The 21253-nt window shown below is 40.2% G+C and overlaps 1 protein-coding gene across 1 annotated transcript in view; it reads right to left on the bottom strand.

Moving 5' to 3' along the window:
- The window catches only part of ESR1 (estrogen receptor 1), a 196138-nt gene that overhangs the window by 42663 nt on the left and 132222 nt on the right, over positions 1–21253 (bottom strand). The window contains 2 exon segments of the mRNA XM_006779331.2: positions 9106–9128; positions 9213–9351. Of these exon segments, the coding sequence (XP_006779394.1) occupies positions 9106–9128; positions 9213–9351 (162 nt within the window).

Raw genomic sequence — 21253 nt, 5'->3', positions numbered from 1 at the left:
TTAAATTTTTTAATATTTCAATGATGGTTGACATACAATACTTTATGTTTCGGGTGCACATTGTAGCAATGAGACATCTATAGAACTTACAAAGGCATCACCTATAATTCTAGTACCTATCTGACACTACACATTGCCATGACAATATTATTGACTAAATTCCCTATGCTGAGCATTATATCTCCGTGACTTTTTATGACTTTTTAGGACTGGCGATTTGCACCTCTTAATCCCTTCCCATTTGTCAAACATCCCCCCAACTCCCCTTCTATCCGGCAACCATTAAAGTGGTCTCTGTAGCTATGATTTTGTTTCTGTTCTGCTTTGTTTATTTATTTGGTTTTTAGGTTTCTCATATAAGTAAAATCATATATATTTGTCTTACTCTGTCTGACCTACTTCACTCAGCCTAATACTCCCTAGTCCACCCATGCTGGCACAGATGGCAAGATTTCATTCCTTCCCATGGCTGAGCAATATTCCATTGTGTATATGTGCCACCTCTTATCTGGCCATTTGTTTATCGATGGACACATAGGTTGCTTTCATACCTTGGCTACTGCAAATAATGCTGCAATAAACATAGGGATGTATATGTCCGTACCAATTAGTGTTTTGGGTTTCTTCAGATCAGTACCCAGAAGTGGAATTGCTGGGTCCTTCTTTGTTTCCTGTTATACCTTGTTTTAAAGTCTATTGTGTCTAATACAAGTACTGCTACTTCCATTTCCATGAAATATCGTTTCCCGTCCAGTTACTTGTAGTCTGTGTGTGTCTTTTGATCTGAAGTGGCTCTCTTGCAGGCAGCATATGTATGGCTCTTGTTTTCTTATCTATTCAGCCACCTATGGCTTTTGATTGAAGCATTTAATCTATTTACATTTAAAGTAATTATTGATGGGTATGTAGTTATTGCCATTTGATTTTTCATATTTTTTCTTAAGTCCCTTTCAGATTTCTTATCATACTGTCTTGGTGCTGGTGAACTCCTTTAGCTTTTACTTGTCTGGGATCTAAAAATGTTTTTAACTGGTTATATCAATCTGTCTAAATTGCTCATGGTAAAAATCAAAACAAAACAAAACAAAAAATCCTTGAATTTTTTATTTTATGAAACACAGCTGCCAAAGAATGAAAGTTAATCTCATAGGCTTTCTATATGCATGTCTAACAAAATATAAGAACTGCTTCCTCTGAGTGAACGTTTATCACATATATAGTTAGCAATCGTCTATAGCTCAAAAAATCAAAATGCATCTTAGTGAAGAAAAGGGGTCTTTTAGAAGTTCCATCCAATGGTAGAGTCCTTCCAGCGAGGGAGGCACTGTGTTTATTTGTGCCCATTTTTAGTCTTATTTCTTTCCTGGTCGTTAGTAACAACTCGGTGTGGATGAGATCTGTGATTTATTTGGGTCTGCTCTGACAATTCAGCTCTTCGAGGACCTGCTCTCTACAAAGCAGATGGGAGCTATCGACTAATATTTCCAAATGAATTACAAAGCTTTGAAGATTTGCACATTTTAGAAAAAGAATTTTCAGAAATGACATGATCAGGCAACAGAAAAGAGTAAAATAGGAACTGAGACTTTTAGAAATAAATTTGAATTTTAAGGAAAAATATTCAGAAACATGGACTGAAATAGACAGACTCTAACACCAAATAGACTCAATGAACGGCATGGTGAGAGGGATAAAGGATGGAAGAAGAAAGTGTAAAGGAAAAGAACAAAAGGATTTCAGAAAAAGTCATAAATACAAAGTACAGGTGAAAGGTGTCCTTAGTGTAAGTAAGTGGGCACCTGAAGAATAAAATCACAGAAATGTCGCAAATAATTATTTAAAACTATAAATCAAGATATTTCAGTCTATGCATTCAAAAGATATACAATATACCTGAAAAAACTGACCTAATATGGTCAACACAGAGACATAGCTTGGTAACATTACTGAAATTTAAGTCTATGAAGAAAATGAACCTGCAGGCACTCATACAAAAGTCACTAGTAAGAGAAAGAAAGCCAGACTGCCACCCAAGTTCTTGACAGCAACATTTCATGCTAAAAAAAAAAAAAAAAAAAAAAAAAAAAAGTGGATTAATCGCTTAAAAAAACTTGAGAAAAAATGTGAGCCAATGATTTTGTATACAGGCAAACTTTCCACATAAGGACATAGACACATTTAGAAACATTTAGGCTTAAAAAAAGTGTCCTCATGAACCTCTTCTGATAAAAGAAGCTCCAGATGAGAGAGAGAGAGAGAGAGAGAGAGAGAGAGAGAGAGAAAGTGAAAGAGAGAGAGACATCAGCATATGGCTGAGTAGGCAGACATTAAACATATTTAACGATAGAGTTAACACTAAAAATTGAATTAGGGGTGACAAACTTTCTTATGAATTTTGATGGAAAAAATAAAGATAATCTTCATTCTCAATAAAAAACAAAACCCTAGTCATACAGACATCCATAGAAATTCTTGTAACATGAGTATACAGAAACAACAGTGCCCACTATTTGTGACTTTTTTAATAATGTATTAGAGGTATTACTCAATACAATTAGGTTAGAAAATACATTTAGATGCTTAGTAATAGAAAGGAAGAAGCAAAACAGTCTCTGTTTGCAGATGATATGACTGTGTATTAAGGAACCCCCAAATTAATGAGAAAACTAAGTAATAAAGATCTAGTAAAGTAGTTGTCTATAAAAATGACATGCAAGTATCAATTATTACACATAAGATATATATTTATACTACATATATAATATCTATGCATAATCTTGAAAATACATGCAAAATATACTATTTAAGGATACTTGGAAAGGCTTCTAAAAGATAAGAAAGATTTGAACAAATGCCCATCAATAAGGAATTCCCCCCAATGGAATATAAAATAATCACGAAAAGGAATAAGGGATATCTTTATACACATGCATGTAATAACCTTCAAAACAATATGTAGAATATTATATACAATAATTATTTTTGTATATGGGGTGGGTGGATATGACTATATACAAATATTCACACATACGTATATCTACCATATATAGCCAATCTTCATTCAAATTTGACATTATAGAGGGCATCCAGTGGAGAGGGTAGTAATGAAAGTTAGACTCTTTGAATATGCCTGGTTATAAAGTTTTGACTTTGGAAACAAATGTTTTACATATTGAAAAAACTTAAATGAAAAATACAAAAATGGAAAGCAAGTTAGAAAGAATGATTCTTATTCTATATCAAGTTGGTGACATAACCACAGAGAGAAGGGTTATTTTAAGTGTCTGAAGAACACAATATTTTGATTTTCCATTCTCAGTGGAATAGAATTGAAAGACAAATAGAGCTACTTAAATCTTCAACTATATTTAATGACCTACTTGTTAGTAGAAAGACTTTTATTATTATTGTTTAAATGTTTTTACACAATGTAAGAATCAAATGAGCAATTATATTGTTAGAAACCAAGGTTTGAACTGGAAATGTCAGTACGAAATAATATATACCTTTTTGCATTTATTTGTTTTTAATATATTTTCATTGACACCAGAGAGGAAAGGAGAGGGAGAGAGAGACAGAGACAGCAATACTGAGAGAGAATCATTGATCGGTTGCCTCCTACAAACCCCCTGCTGGGGATCAAGACCACAACCCAGGCATGTGGCCTTGACCAGAATCAAACTCGGGACCCTTCAGTTCGCAGGCCAATGCTCTATCCACTCAGCCAAACAGGCTAGGGCTACCTTTTTGTTTTAAAGGTGTTTATATCCTAATTTAACCCATTAAAAAGCCAAGAACTATGGCAACTCTAAAACAGTGGACACACTAAGTGCCAAGATTGAGTTCTAAATGCCAGTTTCTCTGAAATGAATGTGTGCCCCTTGCATAAATGGTTAGTTCCAGCTCTGGGGCAGGAAGTTTACGGTATGAGGGGTGGGAGATGTCACTGCTCTTCAGCAAGGAGGCATCAAACGCTAATGGCTTATATCCAAATGGCACGAGAGTCGGCATGAAGGAACTCTCCTTAGTCAAAGATGGAACAACTTAAGCATCTAAAAAGGACAGCAGATCACTTGATTGGTGCACACTGAATAGATAAAGACCCACCTACTGTGTGTCAGGATGCCCGAGTGGTCTAAAGGCGCCAGACTCAAGACCCACCTATTACTAAACATGTTCTTTTAGGGATAACAATAAGAGGAAGATAAACCAGACATGAATGGATGTAGGTACGGTGCAAACTTGATTTTGTTTGCACTCGTTTGTATACTAGTATTACTTTACCACTAGACAGTAAATTCCCTGAGGACAGGTCTGCCTCTTACACATCTCTTTTTTCATATCCTTCAGTATCACACAGGATCCTAGAGTTGATGGTATCCAATACTATTGAGTTGACTTAAACTGAACCCTAACTAACACAGACTTGAAAGTGGCCGTCTCCCTTTATCATTGGATTTTGATGGCATTCAATAAAACAAAGGAGGGTCTTTATAATGCCAACGTGGACAAATAGCTCTGATTAAAGCAGCTATGAAGGGGTAGATTATTTGATTATCCCTGTGTAGCATGTGTGACTGAAAAAATATTAAGATACTTTAGAATTAAACTGTCAAAATATCATTCTGATTATATTTTAAATTAATCTGTTGGCTCATTGTGAATAACACAGGGCAAACACAAAAATAATGCGGTGTAAAAAATGTAAGAAAGTCAAATTAACCTCTTACACAGGATTAATTCTTTGGTTGGAATCAGGCCTTTTCCTCTGGAGCGATTTTGTATTGAGTGGATCCTTACTGTTCACAGGCTTATTCCTCTTGAGGAGTTGAAGACTTGTGAAGCTTTACAAAACAATGCTGCCTAATTGCTTTTGTTTTTAGGGAGAAACCTTGGTTTGAATGTTGTTGTTTTTTAGTTTTTCCAGTAAAGAAGCGCTTTCATGATTGATGGTCTTCTTGTTAAAATTGATTTCTGCTGATATTCCAATATGTGTGTGTGGTTTGTGTGTGTGTGTGTTTAATATATTAATGTAATTCACATAGCACATTATTCACCCATTTAAAGTGTACAATATAACTGGTTTTTAGTCCAATGGATATTTATATTCATTTTCAATCAGAGGAAGCAATAATGACAGTTTGGCTAACTTCTCACTTCTTTTGGCCTCAATTTTTCCTACAGTTTATCATTTCATATTCCCAAGATTTGTCAGAATGCTAAGAATCAATCAACTGGCATCTGCCATTGAGTAGTTAAGGTCTCAGAACTGTAGAGAACCAATGGAATATAAACTAGTAACAGTCTTTGCTATCTGTATTCTCAGGCAATGAATGAAATACAGAAAGTATAGACGATGACCCAGCATTATAGAAGTTAAATAAATGTTGGCTTCCTGATTTTTCTTTTTTCTGTCCATTTCTATAAGGTAGAATGAAAAGAGGTTATGAACAAGGTTCTTGCGATATGAATGGGGCAAACTGAAGCCCTTCTGGAGAATTATGGAGGGACTCCAGCAAAGCTACTAAAGTAACTCAAGTATCTTCTACCCAGGACTGACTGGGACAATCACTCACTCCCCGACCCACCTCTTCCTCAGCTACTGCCATGCTCTCTTCGGGGGTAGCACGCATTTTTCAAAGGGGGAAACCGGAAAAGGGAATATACAGGGAGGTCCTTCCCTTCATGTCCGAGAAATCTGTGGATGGATCATAGTCTGAATTCATCAATTTACTTCGGAACGTTATTTTTTTACTCTTCCAAGTAAAGAAATCTGCAAATAATTTATATCAAGTTTTACACAGAAAAAAAAAAGTCAATTAAAAAAGAAAAGCCGCCAGGCCAAGGTGGTTCAGTGGTTGAGCGTCAACCCATGAACCAAGAGGTCACCAGTCCAATTCCTGGTCAGGGCACATGCCGGGATTGCAGGCTCTATCCCCTGTAGGTGGTGTGCAGGAGGCAGCAGATCGATGTCTCTCTCTCATGGGTTTCTATATCTCTATTCCTCTTCCCCCAGCACCCCCCCCCAACCCCATATATTTAAAAAAGAGAAGCCAAGCCCTGGCCGGTGTGGCTCAGTTGGTTGGGCATCATCCTGTGCACCAAAACGTTGCTGGTTTGCTTCCAGGTCAGGACACATGCTCAGGTTGTGGGCTCAATCCCCAGCGGGGGGTGTGCAGGCGGAAGCCTAATCAATGTGCCACTCTTGAATCGATGTTTCTCTCTCTCTCCCTCTCTCTTCTTCTCTCTCTCAAAAAAAACCCACCCAAAATACAAAAATAAGACAAAAACAAAACCAAAAAAAGCCAATAAAAGCACTGTTGGAATTTGGTTTTTATTTGAAAATTCTTATTCACAATTTTTCTGAAATATTGACAATAAATAACATAAAATGAAAATGCTCTTTCTTCTAGAAAGTGACTTTTTTAGTGCAAAATGAATTTATCATCTGAAAACAGTGTGCTCTGTAGAAGAAGAAGAAAACTATTCCTTGCAGTGCAGCAACCTTTTTTTCTCTTCAGGGAGGGAACTCGTTCCTCCTCCCGCCTACAGTCAAAGAACTTCTGTTGTCCATTCGATTCCCGCAGGCAGAGCCTCCGGGTGCTCGAGTGATGACAAGAGCGGGAGCAGCAACTGTCTGGCCAGACGAGGTGCAGGAAATACTCTGCTTGTTGAGTTAAGCCTGCTTTTCAAATGGGTAGGGTGTTGTTTTCTTCCTCCCCTGAGGGTGAATGGGGTACAGAGTGCTTTGCCTTTGCTGAGAAATCCACAAATATTTCTCAGAATTCGTTAGCCCTGATGGTGCCTGCAGAACAGAATTAGTCCCCTGGAAACTGGATGGTCTTACGGACCCGGCAATTTACATTATTTCCCCTCACATCACATCTGCCTCCCAGAGACAGCAAACTTTGCTCCCACCAAAAGAGACCCCAGGAGCAACGATCTGAGTTGAGCATTTTTGCTTGTGTTTTCCACCTATGCCTTTCCAGTGTGAGCACTCAAGCAGGACCAAATGCAGAGCTGCATTCGGAGCCGCCACAGCGGACAGATTTTGGTTTTCTGTGCCAAAACACACCAAAGAATTAGGTGCTAGGATGGAAAAATAAGTTTTCTCCATTTCCTGATTGCTTTCACAGGCCTTCTTATTATCTTGAACTTTCCTCTTGTAAAAGACACACACACACATTAGGAGAAATCACTGGGTTCTTTATTTATGCCTTATAATAATCATAAATTCTTGGTTTTCGCAGGAAGAGATGACTACATTGAGTGTTTAGAACTCGCCACTGCAGGACACAGGGGAGAACTGGAAATCATGGGTAGATGAAACATGGCACAGATAAAATTAGCTTTCAAGCATATGACTAACAGGAAAGTTATAAGCTACCAGAATCAAGATATCATGGGTTGTCATCAGGGAGTAGTACATCAAGCAATAATTCTTCCTAAATGGACTCAAGCTAGAAAATATGTCTTCTGCGCACCAATGTGGAATGGCAACCCAATAGGCTTTTATGTTCCCATAATCACTAACCCCACTTGCCAATACTAACATTTGAGTAATTACAAGGAAAGACTGAGGTAAATGCTATCCTTCTGACAGCCTTGGAAGGCACAAATACCTGGATCTGCAAAGGATTGTGAAAACAGGAATTTTGAGAGAGAGAGAGAGAGAGAGAGAAACATCAATTTGTGGATCCACTTATTTATACACCATTGGTTGATTCTTGTATGTGCCCTGACTGGGGATTGAACCTGCAACCTTGCATATTGGATGACACACCAACTAACTGAGCTACCCTGCCAGGGCCGAACAGGACATCATAATAATTAATCATGGATAAAGCATAAAACCCTCGTTGGCAACATCAGTAGTCCATGGCTGACAGACCCATCTGACTTCTGGCTTAATCTTTCCCCTACTTCTATGCAGATGTCAACATATACAGTTCTCCGGTACTTAAATACCAGTAAATGTTGCTGTAACTCTGCTCCACGGGGCCTGGCAGTGTCGGGAAGCCCAGAGAGGGACAGGGCATGGGGAGGCGGTGAGGCACTCTGAAGGGAAGGAATGCACAAAGTCTCTAGACATTTGGTTGGGCCACCAGGCAGTCTTGGACTGCTGAGCAGAGGGGGAGAAAGTTAGCAGGAAATAAGGAGGAGATGGTCCTTTCCTATTCCAATGTCCATGTGCCCCACAAAGACAGGTCTACCTGGAAACAAAAGGCTGCAGCAGTGAACCAAAGAAGGCATGGCTGGACAGGAAAGGGTGTGGAGGTCGCATGCATGGGACAGTGTGCAATATGAGCAAGCCAGAGCCAGGCAGAGCTCTGATTCTAACCCTGGTCCACCATTCACTGGCTTAATGCCTTTTGCAAGACGCAGAAACTTAGCTTCCATTCTGGTAACATGTGAAGGACAGCTTCCTAGAAGTGCCATGATCATCAAATGAGCTCATGTTTGCAAAGCATTTAGCACAGCAGCTGGTGCTGGGTAGGGACTCGGCCAGAGGGAGCTGCTGGTGAATGGTGTCTAATTCTATTACTCTGAGCAGTGGCTCAACAACAATGAACCATGGGACTCACATCCCTAGTCAACCCAAACGGGACACGATAAATATGGCAGCACACTTGAAAAGCGAATTCATTTTCTAAAATAAACAAGTAACTTTCATGAATTGGCAGAACTGGAAGAGGCCTTCAGAACTCTGGTCAGACTTCCTCATTTACTGATGGGAAAATTGGAGAAGAAAATGGAAAGGCTATTGTGGTTTGGATGTCCATGGGCCAAAAACGTATTTTAATTAAAGAAAGGTTAGTCATCCTTTCTTTTATATAACAACACAAGGTGGAGTTAGAAAATAATATTCCTAGTCTTATTAGTACACACATTATACATATACATACATATATATATGAACGGGTTCTGGGTATGTCTGCCGTGAAAATACTGGACTCGGTATAAATACGTAAGTGCAAATACACATATAGTTTAGAAATAATAGAGCTGATCCAGAAAGACGCCTAGCAGAAAGTTATTCATAGACCTCTGTGAACTTGACTGGCCTCCATCACCCACAGTTGCCCATTTGTAGAGTAAACGTACCTGGTCGGATTCTTGGAAGCTTCCTGGAGGGCTGAGTGAAAGCGCTTCAGGAATAATCTGGGGATCACACAGGATGTGCTCCCCCAAACTACAGCCAGGCCACTCACCTGTCCAACAGCAAGTTAGGAGCAAACAGGAGCTTCCCTGGGTGCTCCATGGAGCGCCAGACGAGACCAATCATCAGGATCTCTAGCCACGCACATTCCAAAAGGTGGACCTGATCATGGAGGGTCAAATCCACAAAGCCTGAAACAAGACAAGAAAAACCCTGCTGACTTCACATAAAAAGCAGTCATTGCTGGTAAGAGGGATCTGAATGAATAGGCTCTGTTTTCTCTGAGCCCTAACTATGGGTTAGAAGCAATGCTAAGCACTTCTTGTGCACAATTTCTTCTAATCTCTTATTAATACGACAGCTCTAAGTGGTAGGAACCGATGGGGATACCATTTTACAGATAAGGAAACAGATGTCCAGAGAGCTTAGATGGTGTTAAGGTGAGAGATGGAATATAATCTCCGGAAGCTATGCCTTTGAGCACAATTGACACTACCTCTGAGGACCTGCAATTAATTATAGACTTTGGATCAGGTGACCAAGTAAATCCAACCACACAAATTAAGATATGACAGAATCACAGAGGCATTAAATTAACAAGATGTCCATAAAGTTGGCTGCTTTCCGAATCAGTTTCCTGCTCTTTTCCCCTGAGGCATCCTGTAGATTCTACTTCCTTCTTTGGTCTCTCTGCCCCCAGCCCTTCGCTCTCTCTTGTCCATGAGACTGGCTCTAGCAATCCCATTTTTCTGTGACGTTTTCTTCATTTTTATCTCCCCAACACTATACTTTTTTTCTTTTTAAATTTTATTTTGTTGTTGAGAGTATTATAGATGTCCCTCATTTTCCCCCTATGTCCCCCACCCATGTCTCATGCACCCCCCAGGTCTTCCCCTGTCTATTGTCTGTGTCCATGGGTTATGCATATATGCTGATTTGACGAATCTCTACCTACCCTCCTTCCCATCTCCCCTCTGAGATCTGTCAGTCTGTTTTATGCTCCCATCCATGTCTGTGATCCTATCTTGTTTGTCAATTTATTTTGTTCTTTAGATTCCACATATAAGTGAGATGTTTGTCTTCCTCTGACGGGCTTATTTTGCTTAGCGTAAGATTCTCCAAGTCCATCCATGCTGTCTCGAAGGGTAAGAGATCCTTCTTTTTTTTACAGCTACATAATGTTCCATTATGTAAATGTACCACAGCTTTTTTTTATCCACTCATCTACTTATAGGTACTTGGGCTGTTTCCAGATCTTAGCTATTATAAATTGGGCTGGTATGAACATAGAGGTGCATGTATTCTTTCTAATTGGTGTTTCAGGATTCTTAGGATACATTTCTAGAAGTCAGACCACTGGGTCAAGTGGCAGTTCCATCTTTAATTTCTTGAGGAAACTCCATACTGTTTTCCACAGTGGCTGCACCAGTCTGCATTCCCACCAGCAGTGTGCTGGGCTCCCTTTTCTCCACATCCTTAACAGCATTTTTCACTTGTTGATTTGTTCATACTACCCAAAGCAATCTGTAGATTCAACGCAAGTCCTATTAAAATTCCAACAGCATATTTCACAGAACTAGAAAAATATTCCAAAATTGTACATGGAACTGAAAAAGACCCCAAAGAGCCACAGCAATCTTGAGAAAGAGGAACAAAATTGGAGGGATCATAGTGATATCAAACTATACTTCAAAGCCGTTGTATTCAAAACAGCCTGGTATTGGCACAAGAACAGGCATGAAGTTCAATGGAACAGAACAGGCCCCAGAAACAACCTGCACCATTATGACCAATTAATATTTGTGGGAATACATATGTGCCAATGATACATCTGGTAAGGGTTAATGTCCAAAATATATAAAGAACTTAAACAGCTCAATACCAGGAAGACAAACAATCCAATTGAAAAAATGGGCAAAGGACCTAAATAGACATTTCTCCAAAGAGGATGTACAGATGGACAACGGACATGAAAATATGCTCAACATCACTAATCATCAGAGAGATGCAAATTAAAACCACAACGAGGTATCACCTAATACTACACTTTTATTAGCTATCTATACTTGTTTCATTAGAAAGCCAAAATATAAGTTTGTTTTCCCTAAGCAAACAAGTATTGATAGTTTGCCTACTGGATGTTTCTTTTCAGGGGGAGGAGGGTCTTGGAGCTATCACAAGATCAGTATTAAGCAATTAGCTCATCATTTATTATATACTTAATCACCATGTTTTATGTAATCCTTACTGCCAACTAGGTGATGTTCCACATAGGCAAACATATTTAAGCTAGAGAAAGATCGCAAAGTCTATGACCCCTCCAGCTCCATGCCATAATCAAACCTCATCAATTCTATGTTTAAAGTAATGCAAAAGTTCTTCCTCTCCTTCCTATATCCCCACTGTTACCATGTTAATCAATTCACAAGTCTCTCATTTTTTTATCCCACTTCTTTAACACAGCAAAATTCTCCTGAGTCTTATCCATGTCATTGCATATATTAATAGCTGATTCTTTCAATTGCTGAGTGGCATTCCGTTATATGGACATAGCCAATAAATAAATACAATTGCTTATCTTTTCATTGGACATTTGGGTTGTTTCCAGTTTGGGGTTATCTATATATATAAAAGGCTAATATGCACAGTGTCACCACAGGAGTTCGACCAGGAGACTGGGAGTCAATTGCTCGCTATGATGTGTGTTGACCACCAGGGGGCAGTGTGAAACAAAGGAAGGCCTCGGCTGGCAGTCAGAAGGCCCTGATTGGCCCTGCTTGCCGGCCAGGCTTAGGGACCCTACCTGTGCACGAATTTCGTGCACCGGGCCTCTAGTTACAAATAAAGCTGCTAGGAGCAATCCTTGTACAACTTTTTGTATGGACATGCTGTCATGATTAGAGTAAATAGAGGATGGGGCAAAAGTAGGTTTATACTTGTGAGTACGTGAAACAGAGTTTATTCTTCTATTAGTATTTATTTATTATTGTATTAATTTCCATATGAACAACTGTAAACCTACTTTTGCCCCACCTTCAATTTAAGAGTATGATGGCTCAAGCATACAGTAAGTGTTTTTTAATGTTTTAAGAAACTGCCAAACTGTTTTCAAAAGTGACTGTTTCATTTGCATTCCCACCAGCTGTCCTCACCAATACTTGGTATGGTCAGTTTCTTCAATTATAGATGTTCTGGTACATGCCCAGAAGTATCACACTGACACTGTGGTCTAATTTGCATTTCTCTAATGACTAATGATGTTGAGCATCTTTTCATGTGCTTCCAACAGATTATTCTACATGACATTCACATTAATTAGACATGTTCCTGCAAATCCTGCTAGACTGTGTACTCCTGGGAAGCATAAAATTCATGATTCTAACAAATCCTGCTTTTTTAAAGTTCAAATTATTGCAACTTCTGCTCCATCAGGCAGCCATGCTAAGGCCCAAAACAGAGCCTTTCCCTTGGGGAAGACTGGGTTTTGCTCACATAAAGCAGGACTTGTAACTGAAAAGAATGTGGGCAGCTTTGTTTACAAGAAAAACTGAAGAATTAAACAACAGCGATTGCCAGTCATAAAAACAATCACTTGGATGTAAATGGCAGCCCAGGGAATCCTACCTAATAACAGAGTAATATGTAAATTAACCATCACTCCACGACAAAGATGGCGGCGCCCATAGTGGCTGGGGTGGGACTCTGGCAGTGTTGCCCTGGCAACATGAGCCCAGCGTCTGTGACCCGGCTGCACGAAGGGAGGGGAGGGTTCTCGGGCCGGAGGCTGGGGCGAGGGATGCTGGCATCATTGCAGGCTGGGCTGAGGGACGGCCTCCACCCCCTGCCCCTCCCTGCATGAATTTTGTGCACCGGGCCTCTAGTAAAGTCAATAATACTGTAAAAACTATGTATGGTGTCAGATGGGTACTAGATTTATCTGGATGATCACTTTTAAGTTATAGAAATGTTGAATCAGTATGTTGTACACTTGAAACCAATCTAACAGTGTACGTCGACTGCAATTGAAACATTTTTTACAAACTAAAGGATTAAAAAACAGTGATTGGATTTCAGGCCTCCCAGGGAGAAAGGGAGCCTGTATTCCAACAGCCTGCAGCTCTTTGCCTCCGGAGTACGTGGGTGGAAGTGGACCAGCCTTGCTCTGGGAGAGCCTGCTAGAGGCAGCAGGAGATGCCCCCGCTTCTCAGTACCCAACATCCACTCCGGGAGCAGTACTGATCAGGAAAGCTCTCAGGGAAGTTTCAGTTCTCTAAGAGTTCACCCCAGTCTTCTGAATGAAGCCTCGTAATAACAATGTCAAGTCACCCTGTAAATTAAACTCACTTTCAGGAACTTTAACACTCAAAAGTGAGATCTTAGATTAACAGGAAACTTGTATGCATATATGCATAGCCCATGGACACAGACAATACTGCAGTGAAGGCCTGGGAGGGGTGGGTGCAGGGTGGAGGGGGTCAATGGGGAAAAAGGGGGGTATCTGTAATACTTTCAACAATAAAGATAAATTTAAAATAATTAAAAAAACAAGCAACAAAAAAAGTGAGTTATTTTCTTTCATGACATTCACTATTTTATGTGTGTGGGGGGGAATGTAAACATGTGATAATGTCACTCCTGTTAAACCCACACCGTGTCATTCAATACCCTCCCTAAACCTCAAGTAATCACATAGGATGAGATTTGGGGGTGTCTATAGAGAGAACTGCAGCTGGCCATGGAGCCAATCGATTTTGGAAAACCCAAGAAGCACTTTCTGGTGGCAGCCTTAATATTAAAGTGAATCATTCTTTTTAATTCCAACTTCAAAACTTCAGTACTGGTTAAGCCGGACAGTTTTAGTGGTCTTTTGGGAGCCCCAGAAGCTCACCATAACCATTTGTACCACACACGTCTGGTTATTATGAAATCTGTCTGAAGTGTGTCTGTTAGTAATGGTTTCAGTCTGAGTCCAGCAGAACTGCCCGGTCCTTCCGTCCTTCCGTGGAAATGATGTAGATCTCTCAAAAAGAAACAGTCTGATTATCTTTCCCATCTGTGCTAGTGCCTGCAGACAAGGGTTATTGTATCTCTTATAACCTGTCCTCTGCAAGTTCCTGAAGGCAGCGTGGAAAGAAGGCTGTCAATGAACCTCAATGAATGTGAGGGCGGTTGAAGGAAGCTAATAGGTGGAGTGTCTCATTTCTTTGGATACACTGTTCTCAATATTATTTTAGCCACACAGGAGCTTAAAGGGTATTGAAGAAATATCCATTAATACTCTCAATTTATAACCAATGGAGGAAAATAATGCAATACATCTCAAACAAAATTATATTGGGCCAACTATCTATTGACATCAAGCTTCAATCACTTGACCTATTTTCCTTACAAACAGAAAGAATGATCCAATATGCAATTTCCACTGATCTGGAAAGCATTCAGCAATGCCTTTCTCGAACACTTGAAAGTGTTGCCAGTATGAGGATGGGAGGTAGCAGCATTTATGTGATGTGAATAGAGGCACCAGCGACAGGTGAGACAGTGAGAGGTGACTCGCCTCCGATCACTTAGGGATTCCCATCTAGTGACAGTGACGGGGGCGGGGGAGGGGCTGTGGAATCCACACCAGTGGGACAGAACACAAACCTAAAAAGTAGTAACAATAGTTGATTGAAACCAAGTGAAATCACCTACAAGGAAATCTCATTTTGTAAAATAAAAAATTTCTAAAGTGAACATGGGTCTTTTATTTTTCCAGTCTGCATTTACAGGACCAGTGGAGTAATCAGAGATAGAATAATCTGGAAACAACAGACATGCCTCAGATCCTACTCCCCACCCTGTGTGGGCAGGGATCTTCCACAGAAAAGACCGCCGTGTATGTACAGCCACTCATTCCAAGCCTCATCACCCAGGAAGGACACTCCTGCTTCTGTCCTCCATTAAAAAATACCTGTTTTTCCTCCAAAATTTTTAACTAAGTTTTACTTGAAAGGAGCTCATGGTGTGTCTTCCCCGTTCCCGGGGGGCCCAGGGGGCCCTCTGCCCTCTTCCTCACTCTGCCAGGGACAGACATGCAATTGCTCAGTTGGCCTGGGCCCAGGGGAGATCCTTAAAGCCTTACCCTCTCTTACTGGGGAAGGTAAGGCTCTAGAAACCACAGTGAAAGGTGCAGAGATCCTTAGGCAAAGTAGTTAGTAGAATATACGTCTGTGTGAAGCTCTGCACGGCCATGGAGTAGCAGATAAGTCAGAGTGGCTCTTCAGTAAAGGCATGAGAACAATGAGCTCTACGGTAATGATATTTCTTCTTTGCGTGAGATACAAGCCACACAGATGCAAAGCAAAGTAGAAACCCTGTAAATAAAAAGAACAACTTTTCTCAGGGAGTGCTAGCTGCAAAATAAAGCCGGGTGGTTGGTTCCCTTAGTAAATCCACTGGAGGAAAAATATTAGTTTCCTGACCTTCAAAAAAAATCGTGTTCTGTCAAAAGATGACCCCAATGTTCTCAAAAATGTCACTTATGAAATTGCCCATTGCATTCTTTCTGTATTGCCTTAGCTCAAGAGAAAGAAAAAAGGAAGGGAAGGAGGGAGGGAGAAATAGAGGAAGAAAGAGGGGGGAGGGAGAGAGAGGGAGAGGGAGAGAGAGGGGGGAGAAAGAGAGAGGGAGAGGGAGAGAGAGGGGGGAGAGAGAGAGAGAGAAGGAAAGAAAGAGAGGGGGGCGGGAGGGAGGGAGGAAGGACGGAGATCACACCACAATGTCAGCTGCAAGTGGAATAAAACTTGGGATCTCTGGGAGAAAGCCTATAGAGCAGATAATGTCAGAAGAACCTACAACCCAGTTCAAATGCTAAACAGTCTTCTTATTCTCCATTTGGTATATTTTTTCCTTTATCTACAGAAAATAGGAACATAATGTCATATTATAGATTATGTATTCCATGGTGTAGATGAGTATGACCTTCCCCTTTCAAATAAAATCTTGAATTTCCTATTCTTTTCTTTCCTGTTTAAACTTTATTGTTGAGAATAGTATAGATGTCCCCCTTTCTCCCCCATTGCCCCCCACCACTCGTTCCTGCCCCCCCGGCCTTCATCATCCTATTGTCTGTGTCCATGGGAGATATATATGTAAGTTCTTTGGTAATCTCTTCCCATCTTCTTCCCTCTGAGATTATCTTTTATATGCACATCCCATTATAGAGAGACCCACTAGAACCGTGATTCCCATTCTATACTACTTCAAGATGTTTCCAATAATATATAAGCATTGAAATATTCTTCTTTAAGAAATGAGTTTAAGCCATTTAAACAAATAATGTCATATACTACTCTTACCAAATATGTACCACTGTTACAAAATAAAATAATTGCTAATGGGGTATCACTAGTTTAGACACACTGTGAGTCACAGTGCAAGAGCCAGGCACTGTGCCACCATCCCTGGGCCTAGTCTGGCTTCCGTCTGCTGTAATGATGGGAAGTGCGGCAGGCTCCCTTCCGGCACAATACCACCTATCCAATGCGCTTAAGCAACTACCATACTAAATATCCACCTTGTCAATACCACGCTGATGCTTTCTAGAGGTTACAAGAGTCCTCATCCTCAGGCCTGATTACTAGGTATTTCCAAGTTACTTCTCTCAACATAGGACTTTTTGATTGTCTGTGGGGCACTCCTTGCCCCCGCACCCCCCGCCAAAAAAAAAAAAAAGAGAGAATGAGGATGGAAATAATGAAAAAACTCTGAACCAATACATCAAGTACACCTGTCTTGAAATTATTCTGTGGCCTGTGGCCAAGATACTTAAGATTTCTGAAAGCCCTTCCCATCTGTACAATGCAGATGGACTGACCTCTCATTAGGGGTGCTGTAAAAATTACGCAGTGGGCAGATGTCCCAGAGTACCAGAGTCACTGCTCAATGAATGTTAGTTCTCAGCTCTCCTTCATCCAAACAGCCTCCCTTCTGCCCAATAGGAGGTAGCCCTGCTTTTGCAAAGCAAAGAGGGAAACGTTTTGTTCAAAAATATTTTTGATCTAGAACTTCAAACTGAAACTGGGCTCATCGTGTTTGCCCTGATTGCATTCTTTTTAATTCTTTTTAATTCCAACTTCAGTCATGATCCCATGTTGTTTTCTGTTTATTGTTTTCTTTTTTATTTATACATGAGAAGAACCTAATAAAAAGGATAAAAGGCTTCCTGGACATCAAACAGCTCTTACAAAACAACATTTTAATGATTTAAAGTGGAGGGAACGAGAGCATGTGGAGTATATTTCTCCTAAAATAGGGACGTGGAAAAATGAGAAAAGAGGCACGTTTGGGGTTTTATTGCACTCAAAGCATTTCAAGATGTTTAGCAAATCCAGAAGGCAGCTGTATTCTTACACCCCCGGGGTAAATGATCAATTGTTTTCTACTGAACTCAGCAGAATTCCACCCTGTGTTTGTGGCTTCTCATTGCCTTGAGGTAGAGAGAAGGAAACGTGCCCTGCGACTACCTGCCTTGGGAAATAAAGCTGAGTTCTCAAGACCATTGCTGAGCAATGACAACCAGTGGCAAGTGAAGAACTGGATGTGGCAAATGTGATACTTTAAAAAGGCGTCACATTTAGCATAGTTGACAGCCAATTAATTGAGTCAAGACTGAAGAATTCAGTTCAAAGGTTTTAAAAATAAACAGAGATAGTGCTTTTTACAATTAATGGTGCACACCACCAATACCTCTCAGAAGGATGACCATAAGTTAACACAATTGCAGATTATGGAAGTCCTGATATCTATACAAACCCATCCACTTTCTAATCTTGACTATGCAGCCTGAGCGGGATACCGTGTTCCGTTTGTCATAATATTACAGAGACACTTGTGTCATCATTATTACCACTTCCTTCAGAGCAATGCAACAGAGCCTCGCCCATCTTACTCTGAGAATTATTTCTTCCTGGACAGATTCAAAGGTGGTGTTTCTATGGCACAGCCAAAATAAAAACTAACACTTTCTACTTCTCCATTTTTATCCAAATGAAAGAGAAAGACCAACAGAGAGCTTTCTTGGAAGGGGCTGAGGTAGACCCCGTGTCTCTCTTATAATGCATACATGAGGTATAAACTAAATGCAGATGATGTCTTTCCCCTGACAAGGTCTTGGGACAATGAATGGCCTACTCACTGTAGGCTTACTCACGAGGAAGGAAATCCAAAGACAAACTGGTTTCAAGTTTACTCAACTTTGTGTGGTTTTAAAACCCTTCCCAGAACTGCATTCAAAGATCCTTATAATGTTCCTGTGAAAAAATTATTAGATAACCCCCCAGAAATGTGTTCAGACTCCACTTCATAAAATTTCCAGCAGTTTTCCCTGCTCTAGACATCGGCCCAGTATTGTTTAGTCATCATTTGTGCTCCTGGGTCTGTATTTGTGTGTGTGATATATTGCCCATCCATCGGCACATATGTTTACACATCAATGTATAGAATATAAAAAGAGGGGATGAAAATAAATTTTCTCTGATTTGCAGAGGTAATTGTAGAACTTCTCTGAAAAAAAACAAACTAACTAAAAAATGAGCTATTTTGTTAAAGCTCTTCAAGATTTTAAGGTTTAGAATTATAGATTGGGGCCTTCCAGTGGCCAGCTGGGGCCTCCCCTCCCCGACTGCCGGCTGCTAGCCAGTCCTTGCTTCCTTCCGCACCACCCCCTGGTGGTAGGCGCACATCATAGTGAGCAATCGAACTCCTGGTCTCCCGGTCAAACTCCCAAAGGGACACTTTGCATATCAGCCCTTTATATATATATAGATAGCATATGTAAAATAATTATAATAAGAAGTAGGAAATTATTCTTGACTTTAAATATGAATTTCATGAAATATTTCCTTAACCTTTATTCAGTGATTTAGTGATTTGATTTACCACACACCTTAAAATGGTTAGATATGCATTTTCTTATTTTTTCAAAGTCTGGATATATCTTAATTCTGATCACAGCATATATAAACTTTTGAAATGCTAAATAATTTTCTTTAAAAAATATGTTCTCAACCCTGGTCGGGTGGGTCAGTTGGTTGGAGAGTCATCTCATGCACTGAAGGGTTGGGGATTTGATTCCTAGTCAGGGCACATACCTGGGTTGCATATTCAATTTCAGGTCAGGGCAAGCACAGGAGACAACCAATCGATGCCTCTCTCTCTCTCTCTCTCTCTCTCTCAAATTAATGAACATGTCCTCAGGTGAGGATGAAAAAGAAAAAATATATATGTTCTCAGTTTATGTAGTAAATTAATGAGACTATGTCATTGCATCTTTTATAAAGGGTCAGATGAGGCTTAGGCTTCCTCTCTCATATAAGCATTCATTTAGTTGGCAAATTTCTCTCCAAATTTAGTAACGGGAAAAAGTTTTCCTCTCCTAAAGAATGGGTGTGCTCCTTTTTGTTGGAAAGTAAAAACAGAGCTTGTTACAAATTGCAGGAAGCACAGGTATTAATACAATGTTCAAAAGGAATAGCAATTTTACCTGTTTCCTGAAAAATTACTGCCTTACTCCTACTTTTTTCCAACCTCACTTTTGACTATACTATTGAAATACAAAGCACCTCATATCAAACTCTGCAAAGTAGATATGGGAATACATTATTAAAACATATCTGTTTATACGCATGCATAATTATTCTTTTCCCCCTCCATTTAACAATAAGTAAGGTATGTGATGACAGATAGGGAAGTAGTTTATCGCGAGAATGAAAAATGAGTCAAGACTTTCATATATGAGGATCGGACTTGGGAATGAAAAAGAAAAAAGTCCCTCAGAGAAAACAAAGCAGATGGCAACTCTATCTTGTTCCCAGCCCCATCTGTATTACACTCAGAGCCTGGGTTTATGAAGACATGGTTGTCATGACAATAAGCATTTGAGAAGAGTTCTGGAGAAGCTGATGAATTTGAGAGTGTCTCCTAGCTTCCCAATTTTCCAAACACACACAAAAACCAACACTCCTTCCTGCCCATCAAATAAGCAATTCTATTACTTCTCCAATTGGCTACAATTACTCTATATTGATATTATAAAAGTTGCACTCTCTCATGTCAAAAATCCTCCTTTATTCCAATGCAGCCAGCTTGAGGGTAAACTACTTTTTTTAAATTTTTAATCAGCAAAAGCAATATTTTGTGTGTGCAAGCTCAGAAAGAAATCAATTTCAGCCTAAATAAGAAAGGGAAGGGGAGTGAAAAAATACATATTTTTCCGTTTCTGAGAGTAGATTGCAAACTGAAGAAGGAAAATAAAATTATTAAACTATAAAGTACTTAAGATTGTCCTTTGACGTGCTCGTCAAATGGACAGGAAGGCCAGCACTGCCATTCCGAGTCCCTGATGGAGCATGGGCTGGCTGCATTTGAAAAGTCAACAAGCACTTGTACCTTGGAACATACATCTTTCCCCGTCTACCTAGAAGCAGACCTACAGACGCATTTCAAATACCATTGTCATCAGTCTGAATCTTCCAGATAACTGTACGCTCCCAGTAAACACTACAAATGTCATCGACACAAAGACCCAGAGGACAGCAGACAATCCCCTTTTAGAGCACATCCCCCAAACAAATGGACAATGCTGCTCTGCCTTCCTCCTACTTCCGTGCAAGTCCCTCAGTGCCAGCAAAATCGATGACTATCTTGCAGTTTTAGGGAGTGTTCCCTGAAACACAGACACACACATCTTATTTAAAAGCTACAGGTACACCCAGCATTGCCAGTGAATGACCCAGGGACATCTAGTTCCAGAACGAATTAGGAGCTTTTAAAAGAGAGGCTTATTCTCCCGTCGCTTAGTTTAAATTCAGGTGTGAAATGTGTGAGATTTACAAGGCAAAATCACCAAGAAGTAAAAGAAATGCCGAGTTTTCAAATCACATAACACTTCTGCTGAGAAATGAGAGGCAAGATCCAGGGCCCCAGAGCAAAAAGGGGGCGGGCAGCCAGTCTGGGGCAGGTGGGGCCTGAGAGTCTCACAAGCGTGTGGGAGGTTGATTTAGAAAAGTGGGTGCCCTCTCTTCTGGTCTTCCACAGCCCCACCTCGCACAC

The sequence above is a fragment of the Myotis davidii genome, unplaced genomic scaffold (assembly GCF_000327345.1).
Source record: "Myotis davidii unplaced genomic scaffold, ASM32734v1 scaffold1323, whole genome shotgun sequence".
Taxonomy (NCBI): domain Eukaryota; kingdom Metazoa; phylum Chordata; class Mammalia; order Chiroptera; family Vespertilionidae; genus Myotis; species Myotis davidii.
Note: the sequence above shows the minus strand (reverse complement) of the source record. Positions and strands in the feature narration are given on the sequence as shown.